This window comes from Protopterus annectens, chromosome 8.part0 (assembly GCF_019279795.1).
Source record: "Protopterus annectens isolate FY-2018-M chromosome 8.part0, PAN1.0, whole genome shotgun sequence".
In the NCBI taxonomy this organism is placed as follows: domain Eukaryota; kingdom Metazoa; phylum Chordata; order Ceratodontiformes; family Protopteridae; genus Protopterus; species Protopterus annectens.
The window spans coordinates 16867478-16891932 of record NC_056741.1 but is presented as its reverse complement, the minus strand read 5'-3'; the positions used below and the strand labels follow the sequence as shown (position 1 = coordinate 16891932).

The 24455-nt window shown below is 40.2% G+C and overlaps 1 protein-coding gene across 4 annotated transcripts in view; it reads left to right on the top strand.

The window, feature by feature from the left end:
• The window catches only part of IFFO1 (intermediate filament family orphan 1), a 390911-nt gene that overhangs the window by 300706 nt on the left and 65750 nt on the right, over nt 1–24455 (top strand). For 2 of the 4 annotated variants that reach the window (XM_044079573.1, XM_044079574.1), the window contains exons 6-7: nt 689–809; nt 20002–20085. In XM_044079573.1, the coding sequence (XP_043935508.1) occupies nt 689–809; nt 20002–20085 (205 nt within the window). The remainder of the gene's footprint in view (nt 1–688; nt 810–20001; nt 20086–24455) is intronic. The other 2 variants (XM_044079576.1, XM_044079577.1) reach the window with 1 other exon arrangement.

Genomic DNA, 24455 nt, shown 5'->3' with positions numbered 1-24455 from the left:
CCTCTCTCCATAGTATGTGTACTCAGTAAGCCCTGCTTTGGAGGTGGGGTCAGAATAACTGCAGAATCCTATCCTTTCAGCACTGAACCCATCTGACGAGGTAGGCTGAGAACAGCTGATGGCCTCCACATTCATTACCAGTGCAGAACTGTGCTTGGAAACCTGGGGTTACAGCTGCAAAATCCCAAAGAGTCATTGTCAGAATATGTGCAGTATCTCCCACATCTGTGTCAACAGGGACCCTGCTGGTGAACTAGGGTGAGAATGACTGCATTTTTTTCTGACAGTCTGTGCCAGTGGAGAACTCTGCTGGGAGTGGTAAGATCACAGCTGCATGGTTTGTTTCAATCTAAGTCAGCTGTGCACGCTGTTGGAGACATGGGATCAGACTAGCCACAGAACCCCTCAGAACCAGTATAAGTACGGAGTCCTTCTGAGAGAGAGGGGGCAAACAATAATAGCTTGATAGTGCCATAAGCTGCTTATGCAGTGAGCTCTGATGGGCGGGAGGACAAAGTAACTGTAGAATCCTCATAGCCAGTGTTTGCTGTGAGCTCTTCTAGGGAGGTGAACTGAATGAAATGCATGACCACCCAAGTGCCCTTGTCAGTCATGGATGTCATTGTTTACAGCTTACTTTTCTCTGATGTTGTCCTGTTTTACGGTCATTCTCTCTTTTTTGCTGCAGAAGGGAGTATGACTTTGAAGACGACTGTGATAGCCTGACGTGGGAGGAGACAGAGGAGACACTGTTGCTTTGGGATGACTTTTCTGGCTATGCCATTGCAGCTGTAGAGGCACAGGGAGAGGTAAGGTTTTGGAGAATTGTTTCACTCAATACATTTGCACCTAGCTCCCCTAGAGAAGCATTTATTTCTGAGAGGCACAACCTTGCATTGTACAGACACATCCATTGCCTAAGGAGTTGTTCACATCTTAAGGACAAACCTGGCTCCTAAATCTATATACTGTTCTGTATAGATACACAACACCTTAGAGATGTATGTACCTGTGAGTGACTTACTTACCTGCAGTTTAGACCTACAAGCACACACAGTGTCCCACTGACTTGTTAATCTCTCACAGCCTTTCAGATACTGTCTCCTTCATAAAAGATACTAGATAGTAAGTGAACTTCATCAAATAATACACTTATGTGCGCGCACACACACACACACACACACACACACACACACACACACACACACACACACACACACACACACACACACACACACACACGCGCACACACACTAATGTCGCCTTTACTAATGTATGTCAATACAAGATACACTTTTGCTTGTTTAAAATATCCATGTACTGCATGCTGTTTCACCAAGAATAAATTCTGCCCTTTATGTGGATCTCACTATCAGGACCTATTCAGGTAAACCTGTGATAAAATACAAAGAAGAGAATATAATACATGTTTGCATACATAAATTAATAGTTACTGTTAATAAAACACTGGCATTAGTGCTAAATCATTTACATTTAGAGTGGCTAAATGTAAGACTGTATGTACCAGCCATTTCATTGTGGGAATATTGCTTCAGCCTTTTGCCCCTTCAATGCCACTGTGCTCCCTGAGACAAGCAGAGGACTCTGTTAAACTAAGTAGACTGATCTTATGTGTATGGAGATGCCTTCTGTACAGGCATGGGACCAGGATGTGCCCCACCATTTAAGCTTCTTTGAGACTTTCTCTGTAACTGGCTTGGAGGATGAACCTTTGTTGTAGTACTCAAATGTCAAAGTTGTCTTCCGGTAAGATCTGTCTGAGATAGCAGGAGAATGTACCTACTTTGTATGGATAAAATTATAGAACAGACTTCTCCTTACATTCATAAGTCACTCAGTCATCAACTTCCTTCAAAAGTAATCTTGTTACGTATGGAAAATAGAAAATGTCATTGTAGTGGTACGTCAGGCCAGCTTCTAGAAGGCGAGTAGGTTATTATTAACTTGACAAATGAGGATATACTGTCTGTGATGTGAACAATGAACTTACAATAACACCTACATGTTAGCTTGTTTAAATGTTAATCTACATGGCAATGCATTTTTTTTCACTAAGGCTAACAGTGTGGCTATATATATAATGTGATTTACATTTTTTCTATATTTCTGCCTTTATTGTTCGTAGACAGAACTATTACAGAGAGGACAGGGCTAAAGAAATTTAATAAACATATTAAAATTGTTGAATGGCTGTAATACCTGCAGATGTTACATTTACAGCTCTGTGTTTAATTCAAGTAGTATATCCCCTACTAGTAGTCAAATAAAACACATGCCCACTAGGTTTAACCTTTGACACAGACACTGTAACCATGATGATTGGCTTCGCTCAACCTGCCCTGTGGATCACTTGCATGAGGTTACTCAAAGCTTCACTTTCTTTTCTTATTTCTTTTGCAGGAGGTCTAGCCTCCCTCTCATTCTTTCATTCTAGTCATTTTCATGTATGCTTAGTTATTTTGCCATCTTTCCTGTAAACCACTTCTGTTCTGTTGATATCTGCCCTTTCTCCATCTCTCTACTTTTTCACTTTTTTTTTTTTTTTTTTTGCTAATCCCTTTTGCTTTCTTTGTACCCGACAGCCATCAGACTTTTCATAACACTCACCCACCAATGCAGGCTTATTTAGGTAATCTTTAGGGGTAGGGTCTAACCTTAAGCCATAACCATTTCCCTTGCATATGCCCATTAAGTGCCAGGGGTGGATATGTGAAGGGTACAGCAAAGTTAAGTAAATCACCTTCTTGTTTCCTTGGTGATGTACCTACAAGAAGCCCTTCTCTATTCTAGCAAGCAGGCATTAGGTTTCTGGTATACAATGAGGTTCTTTGATGAGATGTGCAGCCCAGAGATACGTGTCTCTCACCCATACCTTTCAACCTCTTAGAGCAAGACATCTGGACAAAGCCTGACAAAATGGGGGGACAAAGGTCCAAAAATATGGACAGATTTTAGATATTGGTCTTATAAAGTTAGAAATTTGCTAGAATAACAAGGTTTGTGTTAACCAGGGCCGCCAAGAGAAAATCTGGGCCCCGGTACAAAGAAGGTGTGTGGGCCCTTATACAAAATTCTACACACACATGTAAGTGTGTATATTATTATTTATTTCTAACAATCATAGATTGCATTGATACATTTAGATAAGTATGTATAGGTATAAATGTAATACTAAAGTAATATATTTATAATAAAAAAAGACGTTTATAATAACATTTATTGTCTGCCATACAAAGGTGCTTTCCTGGCCTTTTTCCTAGCGAAACTCTGAATTACATAATCAAAATTAATCTGTTTTGCTAGATCAGACTCAGTACTAAGTCTTGCCAAGTTTACTAGTCACGCTTGTGACATGGTGGATCTTAGAAAATTTTTTACCAGCTTTAGCTTGCTGAATGAGTGCTCTGCAGAGGCGACAGTGGCAGGAATTGTCAACAGAATACGTAGACTGATGCATATATTTGGAAAGAGTCCTTCTAGTTTGTACTTTTTCAAGCAATTCAGCAGCTCCAATGGGCTCAGCTGGTTCTCTCCAAAATTTGATCGATGAACAGCTGGCAGATGACTCATCTCCATTACAAGATCTTCACTGATATCAGCAGGATATTGATTTGCCAGTGATTTTGATTTTTCTTTCAGCTCATCTACAGGAATTGTTAGGTACTATCAGAGGAAGCTGAACTTCTCAGAAATGTTCAATGCAGCATTGAAACGAACTGTGAGTCCACCAATAACATTATCCAACATTACATAGAAAACAGACTTTCTGAAATACACTTCTTCAGGGAAGTCATCTGTTTCATGATGTTCTTCGTATTTCACTGTTGCAGTCCTTACATTTGGGTAATCTGCTGGTAGGTTGCCCTCAGTCAGCCTGAATATCAAAGTCTTGGGTCCTGCGCCGGTCGCTGTCTCCTCTTCCACAACGTCAGGTCATCAGGGGTATAAAAGATGCAGTCGACACCATTTTCTTCAGTCTTTCTTGCCGCATGGTGCCCGAAGCAGAAGCAGTTCGTAAGTGCCGGTCGGCCGACTCCTGAAATTTTCGCATTCAAGTTTTAGAACCAAAGTCTTCAATTAAAGCTAAGTACCCCGTTGGGGAAACTTTTTCTTGCTCCTTACCGATGTCAGTAAAAGTTAATAATTGCATTACTTGTGGGAAGCAAATACCTTATAAGGATTTTCATTTGTACTGTATTCCTTGCCTAGGCCCTGATCACAATGTGCCTGGCTGTTGGTTTTGTGCTAGATTTAACCAATGCACTATTAAGCGTCAGTATATCTTTGCTTCAAAATATTTTGGAAACAGATTTAATTACCCTGAAATGTCATCGGATAGTAATCCGACTACCGGAGTTCACAAAAAATGCAAAGAAAAGGACAGAGACAGACCGTCGAGGTCCAAAACCGATGACGAAGCTTCTCCTAAGCCAGTCGCTGGTTCACCGGTACTCAGTGAGGCGCTTTTGCAGCCCTTGATACCCGCTGCTCTTGAGTCACAGGCCTCTACCAAGACCCATGTGGAGTCCAGAATGCCGCAAAATTCTCAGAGTATTGTACCCGAGGATGTCTCTCCCTCGGATGGGTCCGGAGCCGCTGAGCAGGCACCGGCTTCTGAGGGTGTTTTCAGGCCTCAACATTTCTATATAAAACCGACGCCAGCTTCAAAACAAAGACAAAAGCAACTTCTAAGGCTAAAAAACTGATGCATGAGCCATGTGCTCAGGCCTCTATGCCTAGAAAACAGATGATCAAAATGGCTGAAGACTTAATTACCTTGATCAGGGGTTCCCAACCCCCCCCCCATAAGAGGCCTAGGCAAGACACTGATTATGAATCTTCAGATCAAGTTTCTATTTCTTCTGATTCCTCTTCTGATCAGGAATTTTCTATATCACCCTATGAGGATTCAGATGCAGAGGAATCCATCCCATCTGCATCTCCTCCTGAAGATTATTCTTTTGGAGAAACCTTGCATACTTTAAGGGAACATTTTCATTGGGAGAGTCAGGATTTCTCAGAATAAAAAAGAGGCTTAGGGATTTCCTTCTTCTTCCTCAGCATAGACCTTTAGCTATACCTCCTGTTCTAGACATTGCTGATGATGTGTTTTCGGAATCAAGCATGGCTCCTGATTCTCTACCTCCAGCTCCTAGTAAGCCAGACAGATATTACAGGGTTCCTGACTCCCACAAATTTTTATTCAAAAATCCTGCTGCTGACCCTGAAACTATCTCACAGGGTCCCAAAGGTGTAAAGGCCTCAACTGCTAAGAATCTTACCCCTTCTGATAGAGATTCCAGGGCGCTGGATAGATGGGGAAATAAGGTTTATACGTCTGCACCTTGGCAATTAGGGCATTAAACTGACAGTTTCATATGCTTAAATATCAACAGCATGTTATGGGATTATTGAAACAGAAAATTATGTTGATTTCTGAATGTGTGCAAAATAAAGAATTACATGAATTATTGCATGCAGCAGAACAGATTTTAAAGTATACTTTGCAATGTGGTTTTGATTCCTTGGAGGCCTCTTGCAGGGCCGCAGTTACTGGATCTGTGATTAGAAGGCATGCTTGGCTCAAGGAGCAAAATCTGCCTGATCATGGTAAAGCTAAATTGTTGGATGCACCTTTACAGCATGATACTCTGTTTGGTAATAAGGCAGAAGAGGTTTTAAAGAAGATGGAAAATAAAGCTAAATCTATGCAAACTGTAAAAGATTTCTTACAAGTGCAGCCACTCAGACTCAGTAGACACTGGCCTACAAACCATTGGTCCTTTCCTGTGTCTGACAGAGCCTCACGGGGCAAATCCAGGTGCTCAAAAGGCTCTAGATACCAATCACAGGGTTCTTACAGGCCAAAACAATGGGATGCCTCTACCTCCAAATCTGGGGGAAACAAAGCAAGACCCTGCAGTAAACAGTCTCAATGACTTCCCTCTGCCATCACCAAGCACTTATCTTTTGGCAGCCCCCTTAGGAGGAAAATTAGCACTTCATGCTCAGAATTGGCAGTTAATAACCCAGGACAAGTGGGTATTAAACATAGTATCCCAGAGATACATATTTAATTTCCATACCGTGCCAATTCCAAACGGTTGGCCAGATCTGCCACAAAATCAATAGGCAGAGGCACAGAAACAAGTTACGTCTTTCATGGATACAGGGGCTATTCAACCAGTACCAGAACAGGAAAAAGGGCAAGGGTTTTATTCAAGACTGTTCCTGGTACCCAGAAAAGACAATGATTGCATTTAATACTGAATCTATCAACTTTGAACACATTCTTGGACATCCCAAAATTCAAAATGTTGACTTTGCAACAGCTACTGCCCATGCTGGGCAAGAACGCTTGGTTAGTGACTCTAGATTTAAAAGAGGCATACCTGCATATCCCTATAAGGGAATCGTGCAGAAGATACCCCCGCTTCAAGGCTGGTTTTATGCATTACCAGTTCTCTGCACTGCCCTTTGGCTTATCTACTGTGCCCAGGTTCTTTACAAAGTGCCTGGCACCAGTAATTGCATTTTGCAGACAAAGAAGCATACAAATTTATCCTTACTTGAACAACTGTCTCATTCAAGCAGAGTACAAGGACACTCTTCTTCAACATCTGGCTTTTGTAAAAAGGGTTCTAACATGCCTGGGGTATACAGTAAATGAAAAGAAATCACAACTGGTATCCTCTCACAAGATTACATTCCTGGGTGCAAGCATGAATACAACTGCCCAGATGGCTTACCTTACGCCAGACAAGCAAAGACAACTGACTATTTACTTCAAACAGGTGGCAACAAAAACCCAGTTATCTGCAGGACAAATTCTGCAGGCTTTGGGGTTCATGGCATCCTGCATTCCACTAATTCCATATGCAAGACTGCATATGAGGAAACTACAGTGGTATCTAAAAAGCTTATGGAGTCAACGTTGTTACAGTCTGGAAACAATGATTCCCCTCATTTCCTGCCTACAACAGGAGTTTCTTTGGTGGGCAGAGACATGTCACCAGAACATGGGACGGTCTTTCACTCTACCCCCTGCCACCCAAACCCTAACTACAGATGCATCAGACTATGCTTGGGGGGCCCACCTGGTGGGGAGATGCATTCAGGGCACATGGAAACCAAAGCAAATGCATCTGCATATCAACCAGAAAGAGATGTTAGCTGTCCAGGACGCCTTGACAGCCTTCAAGGACTTACTTCATCCAGGAAAACTACTGATAAGGCCGGACAACACCACGGTCATGTGGTACAGAAACAAGCAGGAGGGTACACATTCCTACCCCCTATGCAGACTAGCCATGGCATTGTGGGACACAGCCTTGACTTACCAAGTACATCTTCAAGCTTAATTCCTGCCAGGAAAACAAAATACTCTGGCAGATGACCTAAGCAGAAATCTTATGGACCCGCACAAGTGGAAACTGGATCCACATGTCTTCAGCATGATAACAGAGAAATGGGGGAGTCCGGACATAGATCTATTTGCCTCTCCCCAAAATTATCAACTGGACAAATTCTGCACAAGGACTTATCACAGACAAGCATGGAAAGTGGATGCCCTATTCTTCAGTTGGAAAAACCTATCAGTCTACACCTTTCCTCCTCTGCCTCTTCTTCCCAAGGTCTTACTAAAGGTCAGACAGGAAAAACCAAAGATTATCCTAATTGCCCCAGACTGGCCTCACCAGCACTGGTACCCAATTCTAAGGAATATGTCTCCACTCCCTCCTTGGTACTTGCCTCAAATACCTCATCTATTGTATCAGCAGAGCAATCAAATTCTGCACAATCAGCTCCAAACTCTGTACCTGGCAGCATGGCTGATCATGTAAGTATTCAAACAACACCTCTCAGTAAATCTGTGATGGATGTCATTTTGGAAGTCATAAGGCCTAGTACTAGAAAATCTTATGCTGATAAATGGAAGAGATTCTGTGCTTGGAACCAAGCACAAGGAACAGACACAACAAAGCCAAATATTCCTCAGATTTTACAATACTTGACTGAGATGCTTGACAAGGGCCTATCTTTTTCATCAGTAAAAATCCATGCCTCTGCCATCTCGGCTCATTACAATACAGAGCCTCCCATCTTTTCTCACCCTCTGCTAAAACAGTATCTTAGAGGGGCCAAAAATTTAAGGCCTCACAGAAGATCACCAACTCCTGCATGGGACCTCAATTTTGTGTTGGAAAAGCTCACCCTCTTCCATTTGAACCAGCAGCTACTGCGGATATAAAATTTTTATCTTGGAAAACAGCTTTCCTGCTAGCAATCACTTCAGCAACAAGAGTCTCAGAACTACAGGCCCTCATGGCTGTGGAACCTTTTATTACATTTTACCCAGACAGGGTGTCCCTCAGGACTAATCCTTCCTTTATGCCTAAGGTGGTATCCAGTGTGGCTCTTAACCAAACTATTCACCTGCCAACTTTTTACTCAAATCCTCAGAACAAGGGGGAGCGGATTCTGCATTCCTTGGACATACACAGACAACTAAGATTTTACTTAAACAGAACCAAATCTCTAGGAAAGTCTGAGCAGCTACTGGTGGCATTTGCTGCAGGATCAGAGGGAAAGGCTATTTCAAAGCAGACCATTTCAAAGTGGATAAGCCACTGCATTTGTTTCTGCTACTTGCATCATGGTAAACTGGTGCCCAAGGGAATCAGGTCACATTCCACCAGGCTGCATCTACCTCAGCAGCTTTTCTCAGAGGGGTGCCAACCAAAGACATTCTAGAAGCTGCTACTTGGAGCTTTGTTCATACCTTTACAAAGCATTATCATTTGCCAATCTTTTCTAAGTCCAGAGCAGGCTTTGCCACTGCAGTTCTGCAGGGCCTTATAGCCGCTCCTAATGCTATTTAGTTCCAGCCTCCCATCCATAGCTTTGGGATTCTACCCAAATGTAATGACTGCAACAGTGAAACACGAAGAACATAGTACATTTGTGTACACTTACCATAAATGTAGATGTTCGAGTGTATTCACTTTTGCAGTCCGGGTTACCCATCCGCCATCCCCCTTTTTTCTACAGCTTCTCTTTCCTTCACTATATTCTATAGCCTTTGTGGTGTATTTGCTTTTAGATGAAGGTAAAGTTTATGTTGTTACAATTGCATTTATATATATATATATATATATATATATATATATATATATATATATATATATATATATATATTTTTTTTTTTTTGCTCCCATTTGGGGGGCACCTGACATCTGGGGCAAGAAAAACTGAAGAAAATGGCGTCGACTGCATCTTTTTTTCCCCTGATGACCTGACATCATGGAAGAGGAGACAGCAACCGATGCAGGACCCAAGACTTTGTTATTCAGGCCGACTGAGGGCAACCTGCCAGTAGATTACCCAAATGTAATGACTGCAACAGTGAATACACTCAAACATCTAAATTTATGGTAAGTGTACACAACTGTACTTTGTTGTGACAATTTGGCATCTTCACCATGGAATCTCCTTTTGCATTTTGCATCACCACGACTTTTAATTTAATTTAATTTAATTTCTATGTGTAAATTGAAAGCAACATGCTTAGCTTCACTCCACATACTTTTCCAGCTTTTGCGGAGATCTGTCAGTTCTGAAATCAAGGTTTTTATGTTGGACACTTCAACATCCAGTGTTGCATTTCTGGATTGGATAACTTTGCTACAGATATCAACTCAAACTAATATTTTGTACCATACAACAGACATTATCACACAAACGAATGATGTCACATAAGACAAAGCTCCATTAATCTCTGTTCTTGTTTTGGCAGTTAAGTTCAGCTTCAAGAGATCTTCTAATGCTAATTTGATGCCAGGCAGATGGGCTACAAAGGGCTTCACACTTTCAACATGGTCTGACCACTGTGTGCTAGATATGCCATGAAGAGAACAGCCAATACGATTCTGCAAAATTTTCCATCGATGTGGATTGAGCTAAACAAGTTATAAACAGTTTGTATAGTTTCAAAGTATGTTATGGTTTCAGGAATACATTCTGCAGCATCATTTCCACACAAATTGAGCATGTGGCATCCACATGGAGAAAATATAGCAGTTGGACATTGGTCAAGTATTCTTGCTTGTGCACCTTTAAATTTTCCTGACATGTTGGCTGCGTTGTCATAACCCTGTGCTTGGCAATCAGAGAGTGGAATATCATGTTCGCTCAATGTATCTACAATCATCTGTGCTATATCAGATCCGGTTTTGTCACTGCAGTCAACAGATTTCAGAAATCTTTCTACAATTTCAAACTGGGATTCATTTTGAATTACATAACGTAGCAGGAATGTTGTCTGCTGAACATGAGATGCATCCGGTGTGGAATCAACTATCACTGCAAAGTACTTTGCTGTCTTTCTATCCTGCAAAATGTGTTTCACAAGTTCAGAACATTCAGCAATTAACTCATTTTGAGGATCAGCAGAGAGATAATGCACTTGAAGTCGTTCCCCCTTTTCTTGTGACTCTTTGACTTGCAACACATATTCTTTTAGAATTGGATCCCAATGAGACAACAACTCTATTAGCCCCCAAAAAATTCCATTGTCCTTGTCACCAATGCACTGTGAACTACCACGCAAAGCAAGCCCACTTTCTCCAAGGAATAGTATAACATCAATGATTTGTTTCATAATGTTGTACCACTTGACAGATTCTGTTGCAACTGATGCCTCTAAGAGACTTTCAATGCCCTTATCAGAAGACAGGTGTCTTTCTAATTCTCGCCAAGCCAGATAGCATTGCCTATGACTATTGCTTCTCTCATGTTCTGTAGACTACATAATTTTCGCCACTTTCCAGCAGCTGATCATACTTCTGATGATGCAAGCATAGACTTGGATGCGGAGCTAATGTTGCAACACAGATTGTTTCAAAATAATCGGCAGGGTAAACAATATAATGCTTGTTTAACATCACTCCAGACAAGCCAATCTCGGACATGTTTCTCACCATTCAAATTTCCAAATGTTAGTATTCTTTCTGGAAAAACTTGGTTATTCATATCTTTGGGAAATGTTTTAGGATTGCCAATATGACCTTTCATCACACAGTTTTCTATATCCAGCTGAGAAGGAACCTCTGTTACAAGTCCAATGTCAATTCCAATGTTACTGTTTTCTTCATCATGGCCAGAGTCTATAGACGTTGATGTACTGGTTGCCTCACTTCTCTTTTCCTCACCATGGCCAGATTCTGTAGACGTTGACGTACTCGTTGCCTCACTTCTCTTTTCTTCATCATGGCCAGATTCTGTAGACATTGACGTACTCATTGCCTCGCTTTTCTTTTCATCGCTAACATTCACTTGTTCCTTCAGATCTCCTTTTCTCTCATATCCTCCATCCTCCAAATCCACATTCGCGTCATCCACCTTTTGTGCAAGAATCACATTAGGATTTACTTGATCTGATGTTTTTTGAAAATCCAAACTTGCTTCATGAGATTCTGTCCTTTGTTTCAGTTCTGCATTTGGCTCACCTTGTTCTAAATATAAAGTTTCATTTTTGTCAGTTTCTCTTGTTTTGCATTTAAAGCCAACTTGAAAGAGCGTTTGCAGTCCTTTTTTATTAATCTCATCACGTTTTTGTTTTTCTTTACGTTTTTGAGCTCCATATTTTTGAGATGACAAGTTTAAGGCCAGTACCTGAAATGAAGTATAGAACATAGAAATTGCTATTGAGAATTTTGTTCGTGGTTCTAAAGTTAAGACAATATTTATTGCTATTGATTTCCACTAACCGTCAAGCCGTTTATAGTCTCGAATTTCTCAATAATGTAGACAAAAAGGCACGCAATGTCAGTGGGTCCTTTATGCTACAATTACAGCATTTACAGGGAACTTTACCTGTGGAATTATTTCTTCCTTCGCTGTCCTGTAAAGTCTTCTTTGCAGTCCACGATGAATTGGTGTGGCTCGTGTCCCATTTTCTTCTTCCTCCCGGGATTCGGTGGGAAAGCAAGGAGGAGTAATCCGAGCAATAAATTTGAAGCTAGGAATGAACACGTGAGAACACTCATTGATAGTCACTTTCACAAATTTTTATTCGTTGAATCTTGAATGCACCGTATTATGTCACTCAAAAGTATTTTATCATTGTCACGGCCTTCTATTGCGTCGTGCTCACTCAACGCTTCGTGATCTTGTACGAGAAAGTTCTCATGACATTCTTTGTTTTAGTTTGTAAGGACATCTCCTTCTTGAGACAATGACACGTTTCGGTTTTCGTGATGTTTCTTGGGCTTCATTGGACCCCCTTGAGCTTCATAGGCCCTGGAGCAATGTACCGGCTGCACCCCCCTCTCCTTGGGCCTGGTATTAACATACATTTTCTGAAGGATTTGAAGTCTGAAACTCAAATGTATGTCATTATTTACGGACTTCAGTCCTGAGATCATGCCAGTGATTTGCCAGAAAACCACAAATATTATGAGGAATAGACCAACAATATGAGGCAAAAATCTGGCCATCTGAGAGGTATGCTCCCCCCCCATACACAGGCAAGCAGAGGTACCCCATCATTCCTGTCCCTCCCAGGCTTAGCCAGTATTTGAACCTTTACTTGATCCAGGTTCTAGCCATACCTTACTTCTCTGCATGAGTTGGCCCTTAAATGTCATTTGTATTTTTTATCTGTTTCTGCTCAGTAGTTAATGGGTTTTGCTCAGTACCTGCTGGTTTGTAACCTTCTCCTTACCCAGGGACATGATGATATAGTACAGTTTTTAATTTCTTCTGAATTTTTTTCTTTCTTATGCAGTTCTTAGCTAATTTATATCTGTTCTCTTCGAGATCTAGTCCTGATGCATATGTACATATACATATACATATATGCATGTCTATGTATATAAAAAGCCAAAAATGACAGTCTATTTTAATAATTCATATACCAAACTCATTCCTATACAACTAGTTTTCTCTTATTTGCTATAAACAGCATATATATATATATATATATATATATATATATATATATATATATATATATATATATATGTGTGTGTGTGTGTGTGTGTGTCTGTGTGTCTGTCTATCTATATATATTTATGCTTTTTTAAGTGGGTAAGTCCTGTTAGAAAAGAGACCTCTTTTCTGGGGAGACCCAAGCTGGTCACCCCAGAACAACTGAAATTTGTGCACTGCACCAGGGAAATCCCCCCTACTATTTTCAAAAGGGAGAGCTGAAGAGCCTTTTCTTTTGTTTAATTTTGTAATAACTGTCTGGAGCATTTCTCCATGGGTCTCCACTGAAAATGGGCCACTGGCTCAGTTGGAGTTAACAAATGACAAATAAATAAGTAAATAAATAAATAAACAAATAAATAAATAAATAAACCAATTATACTTGAAGTAGCAAATATTGTAACAGCGATAAAAAAAAACTGGAGAGAAAGTAAAGACGTATGCTGAAAAGAGGAAAACTGTTAGAAACTGTAAATGTTGACAATTTGTCTCAAAAATCACTAACCAGGTGGAAGGTGGTTTGGATGACAGCTTGTTGAAAAAGAAATGTTGAATGAAGAAGAGCTGAGTGATGAGGTGGCTGTCTCACGGCCTGATGTAGTCAAAGAGATGTTTGGGTAGAGAGTCCGTAATGGAACTGAGTGCGACCAAGAGCAGGATAACATTACAGTTGTCCCGGGTGTGCTGGGGCTTGATGATGTTAGCGAAGAAGGAGAGCGAGTCCAGGAGTTAAGGACAAACAATGCAGTAATGATGACAGGGATGCAGGAGAAACCTTAAAAATGGAAGATAGAAAAGAAACATTTGACAATTCATGTTTTCGTTAATAACTCAGTAATGAGTAGATACGAAGTATGGGCCAGACTTGGGCTGTTCACCTTTCATGTAACTTGTGCTCATTTCCTGATACGTTCAGAGAACTGATGCTTTTGTGATTTAACTTTTTTTTTTAAATCACCTTTATTGAATTATCACTTGTTACCCAGCCAAACTTACATTTATAGAAAAGTAATCAAAGCAAGTTAACAAGTTCACATTTACAAACATTATGTATCACATGTATTGTTATATATCCTATATTCTAAGCAACATTACATAAATTATTCAGTTCCTGCCTTCTCTTAAACCTCATTCCTTCTCCAAAACATTTTCTGCATGTATTGAATTTATACTGCGATGGTGGTGCTGCGGTAGCGTTGTCGCCTCACAGTTAGACGTTGCCCGTTCGATTCTCAGTTAGAGCGTCTTCTGTATAGTGACATGCGTGAATGGGCGTTCCTTCGTTGAAGGTTGTGCATTAGGCCCGGCAAGCCAGTATGTAAAAATCTACTGCCAATCATTAGTGGACCGGAGTTCCGCTGTGGCGACCCCTAACCGGGAAAAGCCGAAAGACACAAACATTGTTTCCCACAATTTCTGTTTTTTTTTCTTATGTAATTTGTTCCCACCCTTTTCTAAAGATCCTACTCCCTATTTTTTTATCACTGTTACAATATTTACTACTTCAAGTATAATTGGTTTATTTATTTATTTATTTGTCATTTGTTAAGTGGGTAAGTCCAAATGAGCCAGTGGCCCATTTTCAGTGGAGACACAAGGAGAAAAGCTCCAGACAGTTATTACAAAGTTACACCAAAAAAAAAAAAAAAAAAATCTGACAATGAAGTTTTATGCAAACATTACAATAATGTGGGTTACATGAGAACATTAGAAATTTACAAAAGACCTGAGAATGAAGTTTATATAAACATTACAATAATGTGCATAACATGCAGTATAAAAGTTAGAATTTTTTATCAACAAAAAGACAAATATATGCAAATGAGATAGAACACTTGCAGTAGGTAGGTGTTAAAAATGTGAGAGGACGTGAGGTGGTAAGGTGGGATTTAAGTAGGAATATTGCAGTGACAGGTATTGGTGTTTAGGAGAAAAGTTTTAAGTTCAGATTTAGTAGTGATTCAGATGTTAAGGGGGAGTTTGTTCCATGCATGGGAAATACTATATTTGCAGAGAAGTTTACCAATGTTTTTGTTTGGTTTATAGACGTCCAGAAGGAGCTGGTCAGAAATGCAGAGATTTCTGGGAGGGGTATAATGTGATATTAGTGAGGATACAGCAGGACAGGAAAGGGGTTTTAAGAGTAGAGTATGAGTCTTTTGCTGCTGGGTGTGAAGCAGGTGCTGGGGGAAGTCAAGCCATTATAGTTGTTTTAGTGCATGGCAGTGATGAGATTTGTAGGGTTGGTTACTAGCAAATCTTGCAACACTATAGTATCATTGACAGACCTTAGCCAAAAGGGTAGATTGTACATGTGAAATGATGGAGGAGGAGGCATAAAGTAGACACTGAAGGAGGAAGGCCTGAGCTAGTTTCTGCCTTGAGTCAGAGGCTAGGTATTTTTGTGTCTGTAGAGTATGCCAAGTTTTTGATTGGTTTAGATTTAGATTTCCATTTTCCAGTAATTGCTTTTTTGACAGCCACCAGAATTAAACTTAACAAGGCCTTACTTTGTCTAGACAGTTCAGATCCTGTACCTCAGCTGAAAACAATCATTCATAGGTTCATAGGTAGGTACTAGGCTATCGGCCCTGGGGCCTATAAAAGCCCAGCAAAAAGGTACCCTGGCTTTTGCCACCCAAGAAAATTATTTTTCTGTGCCACTGTCGAGCAAAGCCACAGAGGTGATCCCTGGGGTGAATTTCCTATTTCCTATCCAGTCATCAAGATTTTTCTTGAAGAGTGCTAATGAGGAGCTTTGTTTGATATAGATAGGTAGTTTATTCCAGAGTTTGGGAAGTCTCTGGGACAGGAATCTATCCCTCCGGCATGTTCTGTTTATTGTGGTGACAAGGTTTAGGTCCCTAGAGCATGTAGCTCAGAGAGATTGGGATTTCTTTAAGTGGAGCATGTCCAACAGCTCTGGGTTTGACATAGTTTTGTATGTTAGGCAGGATCACCTCTGAGTAGGCGATATGCGACGGAGTAAAGCTGGAGTTTTTTGAGATGGTCTGCGTAGGGCATCTGTTTGAGGCTGGTAATCTTCTTTGTGAGGTATTTCTGCAACCTTTCCAGTTGTTGTAGATGTCTTGTGAGGTACATACCAAAAGGGGCGTTGTACTCTATAATGGGTCTAATGAGTGATGAGTAGAGGGGAACAATGACCTCTTTTTTCTGGATGAGAAACCTTTTGTGATGAGGTGTGCCATGTAGAAGGATTTCCTGACTACTGTGGTGATGTGATTATCAAAGGAGAGACTACTGTCCACCTGTGTCCCAAGGTCTCTTATCACACTTTCAGTGTTAAGTATACTACCACCTATGTTGTAGTTCATGGGTACAGAGTTTTTACCAAAGGGATGACAATGCACTTTTGGCATTGAGCTTGAGGCCATGGCTTTGACACCAGGCATCTGTCTCAGTGAGGCCCTTTTGTAGGATGTCCACATCGTTAGGAGTTTCAATTATGGCTCCTAGTTTGCAGTCATCTGCGAACTTCATTAGCCAAAGACCTTCTGTGTTAGCCTGTACTTCAGAGAAGTAGATACCAAACAGGAGAGGACCCAGGACTGAACCCTGTGGTACTCCACTTGTCACTGGTCTGAAGTCGGATTTGGAGTCTGCTACTTTCACAGTATGGGTTCTGTCAGTGAGCCAGTTGGCAACCCATCTTGTGACATAGGGATTTATACCTAGTTTAATGAGTTTATCTATAATTCTAGAGTGGGGGATTGTGTTGAAAGACTTGGAAAGATCTAGATAGGCTGTGTGAACCACCTTACCCTTGTCTATGGCTTTGGTGACTGCTTCAAAGAAGTCTGTCAGGTTTAGGAGACATGATCTGCCTTTTACAAACCCGAACTGGGTGGGGTCCAGAGTCTGGAGATTACCAATGTCTTTGTTTATAAGTTCCATGATGATACGTTCCATGGCCTTGCAGACCAGGCTCGTCAGGCTAATGGGGCGGTAGTTCCTGGGGTCCGTGGTGGCTCCCCCCTTGTGGAGTGGGATAACCGTCGCTGTGCACCATTCAGCAGGCACAAAGCCTGAGGTGAGGCTATGATTGAACATGGTACTTAGGTGGGGTGCCAGTTTGTTCTGTAGTTCATGTAGAACGCAGCCTGGGCTGTTGTCTGGTCCCATGGATGCTGTGTTCTTGGCTTTGGAGAGTGTGGTTTTTACCTGTGCAGCCATGATTACAGGAACTTTGCATTCTTCCGGTATAGAGATGGACTCTTTAGGGGGTAAGAGGGGGGGTAAAGTTAGCACTGAACCTATCTGCCAGGATGTTGGCAATATCAGTTGGGTCTGTATATTTAGTGCCATTGTGCAGTTAACTCAGAGCAGATCTGAGTGTTGCCATTGAGATTATTGACATAGCTATAGAATGCTTTGTGGTTGTCTTTAGAATCAGTGGCGATTTTATTTTCGTAACTAGCTTTGGAGGATTTTATCAGGGATCACAGCTTCTTACTGAGGCTGACCAGGGAGCTCCTCCACTCATGGGATTTTACTCTCTTTTGCAACAATTTCTTCCTTCTGTTGTACAGTTTGTTTATGGCAGGGGACCACCAGACTGGCTTCCTTTTTTTGGAGGATAGCGTCTTGGTTCTTTTTGGGACAGCACGATCCATGCACTCATGTAAGTTCTTATAAAGTGGAATTGTGTAGGATTCAGTAGTTGGAACTGTATTGTCCATCTGCATGGGTGTCATAAAGTTCACCACTTTTGTCTTAAGAAGCATGAAGTTGGCTTTGGAGAAATTTTTTACCATGGTTTCCTTAATGGGGGGGGGGGGGTCAGGATGTGGATATCTAGGGTAATTAGCTTATGGTCGGATCGGACCAATGAGGCATTGACTTCAGTTGTGGAACACCGGTCACTCATGTTGGTAATGACTAGATCTAAGATATTGTTGCCCCTGGTGGGGGTGTGGATAAGTTGATCCAGGGCATTGGAATTTATGAATTCCAGAAAGCGTTGAGGGAAGGAGTTGGTACATGAATAGTTTTCCCAGTAAATGGTGGGGTAATTGAAATCGCCCATTATTAGGGTGTTTGGTTGAACCCTAATATTTTCCAGTACATCAAGAAAAGAGGAGTGGGAATCATGGGGCATGGTAGGTGATCTGTAGCAAGCTACAATTTGGATTGCAGTTTTGCCCAGAGTTAGTTGCACTTGGATATCCTCGGCTGCATTATGCTGAGCAACTTGCCTGGAGGTGTGGATATCCTTAATGAATATGGACACACCTCCGCCTTTGGTGTTCCATTCCAGGTTACATGGCCGAAAAGTGTGGTATGAGTTATAGCCTGGTAGTGCAGGGGTGCTCTCTGGAGCCTTGAACCAGGTCTCAGTCACTGCACAGATATCAATGTTCTCCATTTTAAGGAGTGCCTCAAGTGAGTGCATTTTGAGATTTACACTTCTAGCATTAAGTAGCATCACCCTCAGTTTTTGCTTGCCTGTTTCTGTTACGGTGGTGAATTTGTCATTTGAACCTTGCCTAAAAAAGGCCTTATAGGGGCGGCAAGAACCTTAGCCAGTATCTGGAATCCCAGGGGTGGCAGGTGCAGGCCATCTCTGGCAAAGCATCGTGGTCTGTCGACCAGGTCATCCCAGGCAGGATAACTAAGGATTCCCTTAGTTATGCTCATTTGCTGCCCAGTATTTCTGACAGAGTACTCAGTAGGAGATTTTTTAAAGTCTCCCAACTCATTACACTCACAAAACATGTCTTCCAGTTTGCCATTTTCTTCCTCATCACACCTCCCAACATTTGTCATCTGCCTGAGGAAACAATCTTTGGAGTCTGATTGGGGTATTAAAGTATCACAAGCAGTACCAGGCAAAATCCTGAACCTTCTAAACTTTGTTGCTTATTTGGAAGGCATCCATATGTCCTCCCTTTGTTTCTTTGTGAAATGCATATCTAATCTCTCTTCCCAGGCTTTTCTTAGCTTGTCTGATTGAGTCCTGTAGTTACTGTGCAATGTTTTATATGCCCAAATAATTATCCCTTTTTAACAGCGACTTCTGTTCTAGATTCATTTAAACACTCAACCAATGTTGTTCTTTCATTTATGATTTTCCTGTCTCTTTCTTTTTGTTTATCTGATAACAATCCCTGATAGGGAAGGCAATCACTAACCTGCAATCCAAATGCCTTCTTGACCTCTTCCCGTTCTATTACCTTTCCTTTTCCAATTATTTTCTCCCAATACCTTGGTTCCTTTGTCAGCTTCTAGTAAATTCTAGCTCCCTCTTGTCTATTCTCTGTACCCCTGCTTACAGTCTTCCTTATTGGCAGAATCTCCTTTCTCCATTCCTGTGTTGACTTAGTTGTTAGCAAACTTTCTGAGACTTTACGAATATAATTTTCTGTATGGCTGTTGTCATTTTCCGTAAGGGTCTGCATTCAAGATTCGATTCTTTCTTTATTTCTTGAATTTCTCCCCTGCTTCATCGTCATGCCTTTCCACTTTGAATTGTAGCTTTCTGCTTGCATCATGTATAAAAGTCTTAACGGTGTAGCTGTAAAATATTCTTTCAAATCAGGTAATCCTAAACCTCCTTGTTGTGTTGGGAGGAGCAACTTATCCCCTTGATTCCTGCTCCCCCCCCCCAAATAAAATCCTTCAACTCTTTATTAATTACTGTCCACAACTTCTCCTCTGGTTGATAAAACTATGCCTGACCTGTTTATAAAACGAAAGCCACTAAAAACATTTTTATTTCTTCTATCTTGCTATCCATATCCACAGACAAGAGCTTATGTTTTCTCAGTTTGTATATTATCCTTTGTTTAGTCTCTTCCCACACATCCCTAGCTGCCATAAGCAAATCCTTTTTAAGCCATACTCCTAAAAATACTTCATTTTAGTGATTTAACTTTATAATCTTTTTGTTTTTTTTTATAATGCAAAAATTTATGGCAGAGATGGACAGTAGAAGAACTATGTTTCCATGGAATAATTTTGTATTTACAGGTCCAACAATGTCAGCAGAAAGAGAGACTATACAGTTCTGAACCAGAACTATTACAGAAAGGAACATTAAAGAATATTTTTCAGGTATTTGTAAAACTGTACATTCTGTGGTATATGATGAAAGTAAACTGTGACTTCAACATGGAAAATATGGGCAAGAGTAAAAGAAACATTACAAAATTTTAAACACATTGCATTTGTTGTTATTAGTATTGCTGGGGCACGAGGGCTGTTAGATACAGTAGCAGCCAAAGATGTGTTATTAGTGCAGGGTGGATTTGCACTTGTTCAATGAATGAGGTCAAAGAATGTGCAACCAGTGTATGCAAAGGTGATGCATAGCAAGAAATTGTGAAATAGCGTGCACCAAATGTGGGAAAAAGGGTATTAGGGGTTTGAGTGCAGTGATGAAAGTGTAAAAGAAATTTCTCTCAGTATTATTGAGTAAAACTGAAACCCAGTTTAAGCATAAAATAAAATAAAATAAAAATACAATATAATCTGCTGGTTTACAAAAAATATGAACATAAACAGAAGATCATAATTTATTAGCATGTTTTTCAAATCACTGGTGATAGATACGTTTTCATTAACTTAAACTAGACACCACTAACAGACCCGGTATTAATGAAGATGTATCTATAACCAGTGAGTAATGCTGAATGTCCTTTAAGATGCTTTAAAGTTATTTTACAAGGCTTCACGGACTTTTTCATATAAAATGCTGATTGGAGCACTTTGGAAGTGTGTCACTTCTTGAATGTTTTTAACATGATTTTGTTTTCCTTTTAACAATTTATTTTATTTATTTATTTTATTTTACATTTGTTGACCGGGCTAGTCTAACTGGATATATGTCCATTTTCAGTAGAGGCCCGGGGAGAAAAGCTCCAATGGAATATTACATTGTTTATACAGAATAGACCGTACAAGATTCGAATTTAAAAAACAAAGTTAGACAATATATGCAATGTACAACTATGATAGGAGCAAACAAGGAGAAAAAAGTCCTAATGTCTTTATACAAAAATATATATTTTTTTTTTACCGTGGTCGTACTGTGTATATGAGATAACCTTTCACTACATAGATATTAAGAAAAGGAAAGTTATGAGGGTGTAGGGTAAGAAAAGGAGACGGAGTAAGAGGGAAAGTTAATCTGGGCTGGTACAGGGGCAAAGCCATTGACTATTGAGATGCATAGTTAGTTGTCTTTTAAAAAGTGAGAGTGTAGACAAAGGTGTGATATCAGAGGGTAGTTTGTTCCACATTATTCCAACAGAGTTGGAAAAGAGGCAGTCCCCTGCTGAGTTATTAGGTTTGGGAGTATAAATCAGTAGTTTGTTTGAGGAGCGTAGCTGTTTCATGTTCTTGTAAGGTGTAACAAGGTTAGAGAGTATTGGTATTTTAGTTGGTTGGTGTAGAATTTTGTGAGCTATTAAGAGCTGTTGAAGTATTAATTTGTTGGTAAATTCAATCCAACCTAGTTGTCTTAGGTTCAGGCAGTGGTGAGCTCGAAACTGGGATCCTGTAGCGGATCTAGCAATATTATAGTAGGATGTCGCAAGTTTCTTCAGGTTGCTTTTGGAGAGATTAGTATAGATGGGGGAGGTATATAAAAGAGTAGAGATGAGGAGAGATCTAGCTAAGATGGTTCTTGTTTCATGTGTAAGGAAGGGTTTGATTCTGTAGAGGGAACCAATTTTTTTGTTAACTACTTTTATTGTGTTGTTGATGTGTGAGTCAAAGCTTAGATTGTTGTCAACAGTTATTCCTAGTAATTTTGTTGTTGAGTCAGGAGAAATGAGAGTGCTATCAGTGGATGTGAGAGAGAAATTAAGTGGTGTACATTTACGGGTAGGTGGGAACAGTAACAGTTTGGTTTTCTTGGGGTTGAGAAGAAAACGATCAGTGAACCATTTTTCAACAGAAGAAAAGGCTTTTTGGGTGAGAGACTGAAGTTCATTTTGAGAGGTGGTAGTGCAGATTATAGTAGAATCATCTGCATATTGTATGCAAGTGGTGTTAGGGATAGCTGATTGGAGGTCATTAATAAAGATTGAAAATAAGAGGGGGCCTAGGATAGACCCTTGAGGTACGCCTAACGAGATAGGTAGGAGATTAGATAGTGAATTCTTCCAGAGTACTGCCTGCTGTCGGTTGTCAAGATAAGATGTGAACCAAGTTAAGGAGGGGGTGTCAAGTGAGAGAGATTTTAGTATGTGTAGGAGGAGTTTATGATTAACCATGTCGAAGGCTTTAGATAAGTCAATGAAGATTGAAGATGATAGATAATTGTTGTTGCGGTTGTGGTTGATGGTGTTGGTAAAGGAGAGTAAGGCAGTGGTAGTACTGTGGGAAGGTCTGAATCCATGCTGGCTATTAGCAAGTAGACTGTTTTGGAGAAGGTGGTTAAGAAGTTGTTTGTGGATACATTTCTCCATCATTTTGGCTAGAGGTGATAGTAGTGCTATTGGGCGATAGTTTGAAAGGTCATTACATTTCCCCCCTTTGTGTAGTGGGATAATGTGAGATATCTTCCAGACAGAAGGGAAGATTCCTTCATTAGTAGATCTATTTATTATAATAGAAATAGGGTAAGCAATGGCTTTGGCTCCAATTTACAAGAATTCAGCAGGAAGTTTGTCTGTAGAGGGGGTGGTAGGTTTAAGTTTTTAGAGCAGAGATGAGACAAAGGACATAGATATAGGTTGTAAGTGAAGAGTAGGAGGAGTATTTGTGGTAGGTAAGAGTAGTTTAGAGGTGTCAGGAGATAGGTGACTAGCAAGAGTTTGGATGGTATTAGTGAAGAAAGAATTGAAGTCATTGACAATTTGTGTGGGATTGTCAGGGTTAGAGTCCTGAAGGTTGGGTGTGATAGACTGGCTTGGGGATAAGAGATTATTTATACTGGCCCAGAATTTTTTAGGTTCATTTTTGGAGGTATGTTGTAATTGAAGGTAGTAGTTCTTTTTGTCTGTCAGTATGGCTTTTTTTGTACTATTCCTAAGCTCTTTGAAGTATTGGTGGTCTGATAGGTTTTTTGTGGTATGCCATTTTGCCCAAGATTTGTTTCTGAGAATTATTTTTTGCCTAGTACTGTTGGTCAGCCAGGGTGCTGCTTTAGCTTTGGTTCTAATAGTACGACTTGGGGCATGGTGATCCAGGATAGACAAGAAAGTGGAATTAAAGTAATCTACTGCCTCGTTAAGTGGGAGATATTTTATTGGGGACCAATTACATAGTCTTAACTCAGTTAGAAAATGCTCAATGTTAAATTGCTTTTTGGAGCATAAGGTTCTGTAGGTAGTAGGTAAGATTAGGTTGGTTTTATGTCTAATAATATATGTTAATGAGTGGTTACTTAGGTCTTCTGGTAGGGTACCTGCTTGGTAGTTCTGCTGGGGAGTATTAGTGAGGATCCAGTCTAAGGTGGTTTCATTATTGTTGGTTTTGTTAGTTCTAGCAGGACTATTGATGAGTTGTATGAAGCCATAGAGGTTTATATGGGAGGTGGGATTTGTATTGTTACAGGTAAACCAATCAATGTTAAAGTCACCTAAGACTAATGTTTCTTATGGGAGGTTGGTGGAAAGTGAACTGAGGATACATTCAAGGGTATTAATGTTATTACCTGGAGGGAGATAAGCACAAATGATATTTATAGCTTTGGAAGTGTTGACTTGAAGTTTGGAGCTGATTATTTCGGCATTATTTTCTACGGTAAGAGTCAGATTGAGATTACTAAACTGGAATTTTGTTTTGTATACAATTGCTACCCCTCCACCCTTTTTGGCAGTGTGATCAAGTCTAATGATGCTATACCCAGGTGGAGTGATTTCATTGTCTTTAATGGTTGGCTTGAGCCATGTTTCAGTTAAACATAAAATATCAAACTGATGGATTTCTAGGAGGGCATGGACTTGAGTGATTTTATTGCAAATACTTCGTATGTTTAGATGGGCAATAGTGAGAGAGTTGCTATATATGGAAGATAATAGAGAATGAGGTTTGTCTTATTTTTTGTGGACATTGGTATTGGTATGGTGTGGGCCAGGGTTAGGATGAATATCTCCGTCCAATAGTGAGTGGAGAAGTTTATAATATTTTGCTAGGGGAAGTTTGTAAATACAGTTAAATACTTTCCTAGTTTTTAGTTTGCTTGATTTGAAGTGTGCTAGTCTGTGGTATTTAGCTAGTGGGTAGTTAGGCTGATAGGTGAGATTTAAAAAGGTGGGAGAGAAAGGAGATATAGATGTAGAGGTATATTTAGAGGGAAAAGGAAGAGAAGAGTTAAGTGGGTATTCGTAGGATGTAAAGAGGTAAGTAGTGACAAGAAAAGATAGAAGTGATAAGGAGATAAGTAATTTAAGTTGTGAAGGAAAGAAAGTTGTACACATTGTAATGATAGGGATAGTGAACAAAGGGATGAGAAGTAGAGTATGGGTACAGAT